Below are 13,096 nucleotides of genomic sequence, written 5' to 3' on the forward strand. Positions count from 1 at the left end.
AAATCATTTATAAAACCTGCATGTATTCTCATCCCAAAAATATTAGATTTTAAAAGTGGGACTATAACTCACTTTCACAGATTTTTACTTCATCGGGAAGTAAGACTTGCAATCTTGGAAGTATTCTTGATTTTATGAAACTAGAACTTTTGGAATTTATGAAGAACACTTAGAACTTGAAGATAGAACTTGAGAGAGATCAATTAGATGAAGAAAATTGAAGAATGAAAGTGTTTTTAGGTGTTTTTGGTCGTTGGTGTATGGATTAGATATAAAGGATATGTAATTTTGTTTTCATGTAAATAAGTCATGAATGATTACTCATATTTTTGTAATTTTATGAGATATTTCATGCTAGTTGCCAAATGATGGTTCCCACATGTATTAGGTGACTCACATGGGCTGCTAAGAGCTGATCATTGGAGTGTATATACCAATAGTACATACATCTAAAAGCTGTGTATTGTACGAGTACGAATACGGGTGCATACGAGTAGAATTGTTGATGAAACTGAACGAGGATGTAATTGTAAGCATTTTTGTTAAGTAGAAGTATTTTGATAAGTGTATTGAAGTCTTTCAAAAGTGTATGAATACATATTAAAACACTACATGTATATACATTTTAACTGAGTCGTTAAGTCATCGTTAGTCGTTACATGTAAATGTTGTTTTGAAACCTTTAGGTTAACGATCTTGTTGAATGTTGTTAACCCATTGTTTATTATAACAAATGAGATGTTAAATTGTTATATTATCATGATATTATGATATATAATATATCTTAGTATGATATATATACAGTTAAATGTCGTTACAACGATAATCGTTACATATATGTCTCGTTTCGAAATCATTAAGTTAGTAGTCTTATTTTTACATATGTATTTCATTGTTAATACACTTAATAATATATTTACTTATCATTTAACATAATTAACCAAGTGTATCAATATCTTAATATGATTCATATGTACCTAGTAAGACGTTGTTATAACGATAGTCGTTATATATATCGTTTTCGAGTTTCTTAAATTAATAGTCTCATTTTTATGTATATAACTCATTGTTAAAATACCTAATGAGATACATACTTATAATAAAATCATGGTAACTATATATATAACCATATATATGTCATCGTATAGTTTTTACAAGTTTTAACGTTCGTAAATCACCGGTTAACTTGGGTGGTCAATTGTCTATATGAAACCTATTTCAATTAATCAAGTCTTAACAAGTTTGATTGCTTAACATGTTGGAAACACTTAATCATGTAAATAACAATTTCATTTAATATATATATAAACATGGAAAAGTTCGGGTCACTACACATAATACTTGTTTGAATGAATGCATGTGTGATTGGGATTGTGAAGGGATAAAGACTTCCGTCCAATTGATTACAACCCTTTTAATTAGCTCATTGTTTATGCTCTTAAATACTCAAAGTTTACACTTGTTTAGTAATTATTAATCTAGTCTTTACTTTAGTTAATTTTAGTTAATCACAAACAAACAAATCCTGAAATTGCTTGCTAGTTGACCATAGCTTCCCGTGGAACGAATCCTGCTTACCCTATCTAAAGTAGAGTAATTTGGCTATTTTTGACCGGCCCTTCGACACCGATTAATAATCATTTCCATCATTTTAATAGACCACAAGATTTTCATTTTCAGTTCTCATAAATATACGTCACATGCATAGAGACAAAAATATCATTTATATGGATTGAACACATGGTAACTGACATTAACAAGATGCATATAGAATATCCCCATCATTCCGGGACACCCATCGGACATGATAAAATCGAAGTACTAAAGCATTCCAAATTCCAGAATGGGGCTTGTTGGGCCCGATAGATCTATCTTTAGGATTCGCGTCAATTTGGGGGTCTGTTCCCAAATTCTTAGGCTACCAAGCTAAAAGGGGCATATTCGGCTTCGATCATTCAACCATATAATGTAGTTTCAATTACTTGTGTCTATTTCGTAAAATATTTATAAAAATTCACATGGATTCTCAGCCCAAAAATATAAAGGGTAAAAAAGGTAAAATGAAACTCATCAAATGTATTTTGTAGTAAAAATACATATGACTATATTGAACAATGCAGGATTGGCGTTGGATTCACGAACCTATATCAGTTATATATATATTAACACATATTATTGTAATTAAACAAATTTTCATATTATTAGTGATATAATTGTTATTTTAATAAATTATAAGTTTCATTAATACTTAATTATATATATATATATATATATATATATATATATATATATATATATATATATATATATATATATATATATATATATATATATATATATATATATATTATACTTTAAATAGATAATTAATATTTATTACAAAAATATTAATATAGTTATGTTTTATGTCATGAATATATTTTTATATAGAAAATCTTTATTTGATGTATTAATAATACTAATAATAATAATGATAGAAATAATACTAATTATGATAAAACTCATGATAATAATAACGATAATAATAATGATAATAATGATAAAATAACTACAATACTTTCATAATTATATTCAATAATTATTATCTTAGGTTTAATTTTAATTATATTATACTTTTTGTATATATTCAAAAAGATTAATATTTACATGATTTTATTAATATATATATATATAACTTATTATAAAAAAATATACCTAATTTGTTATATAATAGATTGTTATTATGATTAATACATTTTTATATGTAATATTACTTCTAAGTATAGTTTCGTATAAATAATATTTATTTGGTAAAATAACGTTTATATTAGTAATAAAAAATCGTATTTGATTATAATGATAACAATACCGATATTAATGATAATTATAGTAATGATATTAGTAATGATAATTAAATGATAATAATACTTACTACTTAATACTAATAAAAATAATAATAATAGCAATCTTATTATTAAAGATAATAATATAACATTAGTAATATTAATAATGATAATTGTAATTATATTAATGATAGTAATAATAAATAATAACTAATACTTATATTAATAACAATAACAATAACAATAATATTAATACTAGTAATAATAACATCAATTAATAACAGCAATAATAACAATAACAATAATAATAATAGTATTAATAATAAAAATAATAAATGATAATTAAACTACCTTATAAGCTCATCTTAAAAAGAATTGCACTCAGTAGGGATTGAACCCGAGACCACTCGAAACCCGACACCAACACTTAACCATCCCTCCAGTTCTGTTTTTCTGAAGTTATATCCAACCTATATATATATATATATATATATATATATATATATATATATATATATATATATCTGTTTATTCTTCCTCTTCCTCCTACATTAATCGACCAGAGATCCACCCAAGGTAATATCCAAGTTTTAAAGTTGACTTACATTATGAATTGAAATAGAAACGAGTTGTGATGCTTGATTAATCTTAACAGAAACGAGAAAGAAAAAAAATATAATAAAAAAAATGCTGTAACAGGTTTGAAACTACGATGAACAACTCCAATTGTGATTTTGGATTCAAGGCTGTTTTGGCTTAAGGTTACAACATAAAAGATGTTTTAAATCATTGATAGAAACTTTACAAATCGTTAATTTCTCCATAAACTCAAAAACAACTCCGAATTTTTCTAATAACCGATGGTTTGACTTTTTAACATATAACTTTGACTTCAAAATTTGTGTGTAATAGAAAGAATTGATGAATGAAAACTTACAGATAGTTTGTATGGACAATTCCTAACACAGCCACATTATTAGATTTTGAAGAATTAATTGAATTTAAACTTTTGATAAAAAAAATACTACGCACAGGGTGTTCATGTGGTTCATGGATTTTTGGGTTTGATTTTCCTTAGTAGACACTAATGACATAATATAAATTGTATGTAAAAGTGACGATAACGTTCTTAATCGACTAACTGATACAGAAAGATGATGGAATCGAATTTGTAGTGTTGTGAATGTGGTCGACAAGATTAGATATCAGATATAGAGCAGAAGAAAGAAATAAAAGTGAAAGAGATAGGTAGAAATTCGTACCAGTTTTATTTATCTGAATATATATATAAATAACTGGATTCTTGTTTATATCTGATTAATCATTTATTTATATAACTGTATTTTATATAAGTGTGTATATATATATATATATATATATATATATATATATATATATATATATATATATATATTTATGTATATCTATTTTATTAAATTTGGTAATATTAGTTATTAATATAACTCTATAAGTAATTTTAATAAGAATTCTAATAATATTAGAAATATAATATTGCTAATATTATAAATAAAATTAAAAAATATAATACTAATAACAATAAAAATAAATGATAAGAATACTATTATAATTGATATTAATAATAATACTAATCATAATAACATTAGTAATAATTATAATACAACGATATATATATATATATATATATATATATATATATATATATATATATATATATATATATATATATATATATATATATATATATTTTCATATTGATAATTACTAATGTAGATGTTAATATTGCAAGTAATAAAATACTATAACAATTTGTTTATATCAAATTTATATCTATAAATTTTATAATTAAGATAATAATATTAATAGCACTAGTATTGTTATTACATTGAAAGTAATAACAATATTATTATGACAATTATAATTAATTAAATATATTAGTATTACATATTATTGATTATGTAATATAACTATATAATATACATTACATAATAACTTACATTTTAACATAAATTACTGTATACTTATAATAATAAAATTATATATAGAAATCATATTATATATATATATATATATAATTTCATTTTTAATTACACTTAATTATTTTATATCTTATTTACATACTTAAATCTAATGTTTAAATTATATTTTATAATTTTAAATTATTTTATATACTTACATTTATATACATATGTATACATATTTATTTACAACATTTGGTCGTGAATCGTCGAGTAAGATTCAATGGATAGTTAAGTGCATGAAATTATTTTTATATGAAATGTCGATTTACTTAACTTGTCGATATCCATTTTCTAAGTTATCTATATTTCATAATTTCGCTTTTTCGATAAATATTATGAAAGTTAAATAGTTACCTTATTAAAAGTCACAAGAAAATTATTGTAGAGCACGTATTGGAAATCAAACAGGAAATCCACTAACTTTTGTCTAACTCTCGTTAAGTGACACTCTGTTCTCACTTTAAGATCACTTTACCATTTATTCCAGATATTGTTAAAAAGAATAGATTTCTCAAATCAATGTGGACTTCACAACAAAGACCCGAAATCTTAACACAATATATCTGATAATTCAATCATTTGCTATTATCTTTTAATTCCGTCAATAACATATATCGAACAAATACGTTCATGTAAAGTACTATACATCTAATAATTTGTTAACGTTTTTAATTAATATTTATATATAATTATATATGCATATCAAGTTAATTATAATTGTTCGTGAATCGTTGGGAATAGTCGAAGGGTAATTGAATATATGCACATAGTTCCAAAATTTTCGAGACTCATCCTTACAAACTTTGCTTATCGTGTCGGAAACATATAAAGATTAAGTTTAAATTTGGTTGAAAATTTCCGGGTCGTCACACAACTCATTTAGACACGGACAACCACTATAACCAACACGACTTCATATGAAACGGAGTTGTTATCTTAGGCTACCCCACATCGTAATAATCTGTCTCGAGATCTATTTCGTTAATGAAACGAAAATTCACCTTTTGATTAGTTGATCCTCATGTTACTTGTTAGTAGGATTTCTGTTCTTTGTAACCATCAACCCCTACGCTAACACCAGTAGAGATTTCTTTGTTACATACTTACAGTTTACACCTTCAACATTCAAGTGGATGTAAGCTAAGTTCTTGGCCGCTAAGGCATCGACTTCAGATTCATTCTGTTTGCAACCATCTACCCCCATGCACTATTCCAAAGGATTATCAAAGGATTAGGGTTCGAATGATTAACCTCAAACACATGATTTATGTACAGCTTGTGTCCCTGAATAATTATCCTGAACACTAGCCTGTGTATCACCCTCCTCCTGAGATATCTCCTTGGCCGAGTGCACACCCACCTGATCGTCACAACCTTCCTTAGATGCAGAACATCATCATCCTTTGCATCTTTATCAGGATTAACCGCAGGCTCTTCATCAGTCAGAACTTTCGAACCTTGATCAGGATCAGTAGTCGAAACCTCAAACGTGTTTCCACCATCGATCGACCTCTTACGTAAAACCCTAATTGAAGTTGTTGAAATTATTTTCTTCTCCTTTTCGCCTGAGTGTTTCCCCATTCAAGAAACTCGAATTCAAACAACCATAAGGATGATTAATCGTGAAAATTTGATCAGAATAGTAGCAACGACGTGAAAAATTGATCAGAAAGCAGTGGCTACCGCAATCACCAATATCGCCCATGTTCCAGAGCGTTTAGAATTTTTTTTTTTTAATTTGATCTTCTTTCAACTTCTAGAGAACGAGACTGTCGTTAACAACTTATTTGTAAAAGTGTTTTTATATAAATTTCAAATGAACGTGACATTTCTTGTAGAGTATACATAATATTTGAACAACCTATCGGGCTAATAAAATTGATATATAGGTGTCAGCAGGGTTGGTCCCGAAAATTTGAGGGCCTAGAACGAGACGAAAAAAAGGCTCTTAGGCCTTAACAAATAACATAAACTATTTAATAAAAAGGTCGTTTGTTTTTTTTTTTTTTGGGTCTTTAATTGTTGTTTTGGGCCTATTGTGTTTTATTTTCGCTGCTTCAGTTGTGTTTTCATAGTTCCCCTGCTTCTCAAATCTCCGATTATATATATATCTATATATAAAAAAAAAAAAAATTAGACCCCTAAAAATCCGAGGCCTGAGCGGTTGATCACTTTGCTCCCCCTCCGTACCTCCCCGGGTGTAATTAGACAAAGTAAAACCATTTGGATCACCATATAAGCGCGATCGTGTAAGTAATTTATAAATATAAATGTGCTGTTTGATTTTATGCTCATGCTGTCATGCATAAAGAACGTTCCTTATCCATGTCATGAATGGGCCAATGAATCAAGGATAGTTCGGCCCATTTTGTAAATTGAATGTACCCTGATTTACAATTTATAGAAAGTCAGAAAATTAAGTATAAAACTGGTTCTTGCTTTATCCGCATTGATTTATCCTCGTTTATTCTACATTTTTGTTGTGGATTTTTCATTCTTGTAGGACATTTAAAAAAAAATAAAATAGAAAAAGATATCCGTTATAAAGACTACATGGTGAAAGAATTAGTAATACAATTGTTAGTGTTTCACAACTATTAGGACAATTACATTTCAAAGTTAAATGAAATAGATACAACATCTTTAGCATAGGACATGTATCATACTAGGCTGTGTTTGATAATACTCCCTAGTACAGAATGATTTAAAGTGAAAGATAATGTTTATGTTTGGTAATATAAATTTGTAAAAAATATAAATTTATGTTTATGTTGACTTGGACTATATTTGATGAACATAATGGTTAAGCGTAAAAAATATAAATTTGTAACGATTCATACTATGAATAAAAGAGTATTTCAATTACGATGAATGGATAAACGAAGATGACGAATGAATAAAAGAGTATCTCAAATATGATGTATGGATAAACGAAGATGATAAATGGATTAATGTCAATTTTTTATATTAAAATAACGAATACTATAACAAAGATTGATCCATCAAAAGACGATGAACAAACCGAACAAAGAGGAGCATCATTTATTTTTCAAAGATTACAAATTATATATAAATGCCCTGACCTTAAAGTTGAAAGACTAGCTTGGAGTATGAACTTATCCGTATCATAGGGTATTTTATATGATATATTACTGTACGTATGTACGTACGTAATAATAACAAGCAAATGTGTTTGCCCAATGCATATATCTCGTTATTCTCCTATGAAGACATAATAAGAACTGAAGCTAGACCACAGATCCCTAAAAACCCATGTAGAAAAGATTGGTTTGCAGGTTCAAGAATGGAATAAGTTTGATGGGTCACTTTACATTATTAAATTCCCACCATAAATAGACATATTCTTAGCTCCTCTGCAATACCCATTAACAACAACATGCTTTGTACTTTAATTTTTATTTCTATTTTGCTTGAACGTACTGAACTCATCAACAAACTACAAATGGTATCATGACACAATCTCTGCATGAACCTTCGGTAATAACATAGCTTACCCTTAATTATCAAGTTTGGTTTTCTCTAGGACATTATAGGTGAATATCTATAGTGTGTGCAATAAATATATTTACCTAGAGACTAAAATTTTAACTACAAATGATGACCATGTCCCTATTAAAAGAATTTTAGTTTTAATACAGTTGGAGTTGAGTAAAAAAAATTATTGTTTCAATGTTTCAGTTTAGTTGCTAATGACTGCATGATTATACAGGTTTTTAACGACAACTTAAAGAGTTGTTACTGAATGATCATTCATATACTCTAATAAGAAAAAAAGGGTAAAACCGACCCTCTGGTGGCCTCACACCGACCGGGCCAACATGTGAGAGGAAAATCGCGTAAACCATGCTTAAAGGGACATGAGATTGGATTGAACCCATGACTACCGCTTTATAATGCATGTTTCCAACCACTAGGATACCATCGCGAGGACAGTCTAATAAGTAGATGGATATATGGTGGATGTTTTTGGATGTATTACGAGATTTGTAAATAGATAATCGTTGGATCTTTTGTTGTTGTCTAAAATTACTCAATATCATAACTAATATATATATCTAAAATTTTTAGCTCTAACATTAGTCTTACATCAATACTTCACACTACAACTAACATATAAAGATGAACCGCAATAAGGGTTGAATAGTGACAATATCATAACTAATATAACTAAAAATTTTTGCTCTAACATTAGTTTAACATTGTCATAGGCCTTCGTCCAACAAAAGTAACAATACAAAGTATCCTTTCTTGATATTTTTTTTTTTGTTATGTATGATTCCTTTTTTCTTTAATTTAATTTTATTACTTTGTTGACTGTTTATGTTGATTTCTAATGTATTTGTTGAAGTATATTTACGAAAACCGTTGAACATGTAGAATAAAGATGAACCGGAATAAGGGTTGAATAGTGATGAATTATTAGATACGAGTATGTAGATAATTATATCTGCATATTACCAGAAGTCCATGGTATAGTATGTAGCTAGATCATTGCTCACCAAACCGTCAAATTTAACATTTTATCAATTCACATGTCGATATTTTGTCTATGTCTCTCATAAAACCTGTGCCACTTGGTTGTATTAAATATCTTTAGTGTCCCTTGTAACACTTAAATGGCATATCAATGAGAAAACCACACTTCCAAAACAAGTTTTTCTTATATAGGGCGTCATATGTAATACTCCATCCGTTCCAAAAAAACAGTCCCGTTTGACTTTTTATTAGATTTACAATAAAGTGATGAATTGTCTAATTTGCCCTTCATTTAATGTATTTATAAAGAATAACTAATAAATTAATTGATATATTTAAAGTTGAATTTCCAAAATTAAAAGGAAAATAATTGAAACTTTAATAATATTTAATGGTTATTTAGAGAAAGAGACAATAATTTTGGGACAAACATAAATAGAAAGGTAGACAGTTTTTTTTTTGGGACGGAGGGAGTACATAGTAGTATATTTTAATAAAAATTACTCAGATAGGCATATTCTACTACTCCGCATCTCTTTTAAATATAGACGGTATCAGAATAATTATATTTTATGTATTTAGATAAGGAAATCGTGAAAAAAATTAGTGATGACCGCAAACAGCAAATGAATTTGGCAGTTTTTCTTCCAGGTTGTACGGATGACACATGTCATTGGTTAGACTGTTGTTTGCTGTCTTCGCAAATTCTTTTCGCGAATTTCTTGTCTAGATTCGTAATATTCATTTGACATCGTCTATATATTTAGGATAGTAATAATTTCACTCATAAAATTTGTAAATTCACTAATAGTATGGATAGAATAGTTGTACTATACATACATGTTGAGCAAAGACTGCAAACAATGAACTGTCTTCGTGGCCTAATGGTTCAACTTCAATACCTTGAGTATTGGGCAATGTGGTTGTCATGGGTTTGATCCATGGCTTGGTAAAATGTTCGTGAGGTTCACCCGACACGTACGCACGAATTTGGCTCGATTCACATGCTCGTATGGATTGATGGATTGGGTTAATTCTTGTTATGCAGTTCGAGTTTCCACCCGAAACTACATGTGTGCGTGTAAAAATGATCGGGTGTGTAATTTTCAATCCCGTCAGTGATTCAAAACTTAATTTTAAAAATAGACCGCAAACAACAATTAACCAATTAACCTATTAAAAGATGACATGTGCCATAAAGCATATATATAATTTTCTTCAACATCATACAAAAGAAAAGGAAAAACTTATAAATGTTGATGTTTTATTTTTGTTTATTATAAAATAACAAAAGTTATATACGGAGTGACAAAGATATTTTCATCTAAAGATAAAAGAGATAGAACAAAATACAATCGAATTAACATAATGGCTAAGTTGATGAACACAAGTGCTTAATTAAAATTCATTAACTTGTTTGTATTCTCAAAAGATCAAATATTGGTTACCATAGAAATAGAAAGTCATTTAATAGCAAAGGTTTAATCAAAGAAAGTCAACTTTCTACTTCACTAATTTCATAAGTAATTAAAAAACTTTAACTAACATTGTAACCCTACTTCAAATCCTTAGCTTAATAGTACATGATTCCATATGCAAGTTAGCCAGCCAACCTCAACTCAAGATCTAACTCATCTCCCATGATCGGTTTCGTAACGCCCATCTTCCGCCTCTTACACCTAGAACTCGTATTCGAATTACAAAATTCCAAATCAAACCCTAAACCCAAAGTTATTTCAACATCACCATTACCATGATCAGCTACTACAACCTCTTCATCATACACACAACTCTTTGTTTCAGAAATGCTATCAAGATTGACCTCTTGACCTAATGCAACTTTTGTTTTGGAAACCTCATAATTAGGTTTCAAAGACTCTTTACAAACACTCTTTTCATCATGATTTTGTGATGAAACTGTAGTAGTAGTAGTACTACTAGTACCATTAACATGAGTTTGTTTGAGTTTGGCCTTTTCTCTCCTGTGTACATTCATGTGACCACCTAATGCTTGAGCTGATCTAAACTCTCTTTTACAAAAGCTACAAGAATAAGACCTCGGTGGCCACACGAAACCGCCAAGTGGACCTCGAGCGTCTTCCACGAACGCTTGTTCTTCCCATGAGTGGCTTGAATAATTAGGATTCATAAGGATGTTATTGTTGGTCTTAGCTGACATCAAGTATTGTGAATATTGCTCCATTTTAAAACTTGTTAAGCTATAGATTGAGAAAGAGACATATATAGACTGGTCAATATTGTGTTGGTATATATAGATTGAAGAAAGGAGAATTAGTTAATTTAGTTAGCTGGATATAAAATTGAATGCATGAAAGGTACTAGAGAATCTAAAAGGAAAAGAATCAGGGTTAGATAGATGGAAAGGCCATATACGTTGGTTTATAGTACGTTGGCTGTTTCAATGGACGGTACTTTAGTTTTTTTAATTAGTTAAAAAGGGTTGATAAACAGTCACTGTCCTCCAACCAAAAACCTTAGCCCGTACATACATATCATATCGAATAGGCATAATCAATTACATCTATATTATACCTATTACGATTAGTACTATTATAGTTATCTCATGGAACTATCATATATATTCCAAACTGATGCAAGATAAACTAAGGTTCTTACAAATGCGCTAGAATATCCTCAATAAAAAAGAAAAAGAAAAAAAAGATAAAAAATTAAATCACCTGCTAGAAGCTTTAGTAGTTAACGCTTCCAATATCTTCTTAAGAGTTCTTAGATTCAAATCTCATATTTTCGTGGTACACAGAAAGAGTAAAAAATGATCACGTGATCTGAGAGAAAATACTCGATCATTCTCCTTAAGTCTTAAAGTATCCGGTCTAAGCATATAAAACATCTCCTGTTAGTATAACAAATAATTTGTGTAAATTATATACATCTATCATCATTAAGGTTAATTGGTGATTATACATGTTCACGACCAATCCGCTTTTGAGTTCGGATGAGGATTTGAATTTAAGTAAGACAAAATTACTTCCGTCGTCCTTGAACATATACTGAAATCATACACGTCGTCCTCAAAGTTTTTTTTTTGCGTTCGTCGTCACTAAACTTGCATTTTATAACGTATGTCGTCCTTCTGTTTACTGTCCGTCTATTTCAGCCGTTAGCCGTCACCATGTGCCAAATATGTGAGGGCAGTTCTGTCATTTTATCTCTTTTATACTTCAAGGATGACGGGCGTAATTTTGTTTTACTTTCTTTTTCTTTTCTTTTTTCTTTTTTCCTTTTTTTTCTTCTTCTCCTTTCTCTTTTAAAACCCATTTTCTTACCCTTTCCCTTTTACTCCTAAATCTAAAACCCTAACATTAAAATCAAGAACCTGCAAACAAATCAACATCTAAAACTTGAAAGCTTTGAAATTAGTGTGTTCGTGAAAAATATATGTTCTCAATTTTGGGTTTTTTTTTTCCATCAACGAATTTGTTCATATGTATCTTCAAGACCTGCAACTTCAGAACCTGATGAACATAAAATTCTCAAAAGATCAAAATCAAGCCTCAAATCTGACTGAAATGCATCTCTAAACCATCGATTAACAGGTTGTGAGAGTGATTTCGAGCCAAATCAGCATTAAATTCTGCAAATCATCGATGAACAGGGCAATTTATCTTCATATGAACATCAAAATTGAACTTTTGATTTAAGATGTTTTAAAGCACGATTCTTTGATGAAATATGTTGCAAATCCATCATGTAATGCTCGACAATCAAAATCTCAACCTGAAACATCAACATTCG

The 13,096-nt window shown here is 28.7% G+C and overlaps 1 protein-coding gene across 1 annotated transcript; it reads right to left on the bottom strand.

Moving 5' to 3' along the window:
- Positions 1 to 10,919: 10,919 nt before the first annotated feature.
- LOC139863289 (probable transcriptional regulator RABBIT EARS) lies at positions 10,920 to 11,522 on the bottom strand. The gene has a single exon (XM_071851924.1). It carries the CDS (start codon positions 11,520 to 11,522, stop codon positions 10,920 to 10,922), a length of 603 nt encoding a protein of 200 aa, XP_071708025.1.
- Positions 11,523 to 13,096: the final 1,574 nt, after the last annotated feature.

Source organism: Rutidosis leptorrhynchoides, chromosome 8 (genome assembly GCF_046630445.1).
Source record: "Rutidosis leptorrhynchoides isolate AG116_Rl617_1_P2 chromosome 8, CSIRO_AGI_Rlap_v1, whole genome shotgun sequence".
NCBI classification, from domain to species: Eukaryota; Viridiplantae; Streptophyta; class Magnoliopsida; order Asterales; family Asteraceae; genus Rutidosis; species Rutidosis leptorrhynchoides.

Bases quoted from the DNA above. Each gene is read 5' to 3' on its own strand.
- LOC139863289 (XM_071851924.1), bottom strand. From the start codon at position 11,522: ATGGAGCAATATTCACAATACTTGATGTCAGCTAAGACCAACAATAAC.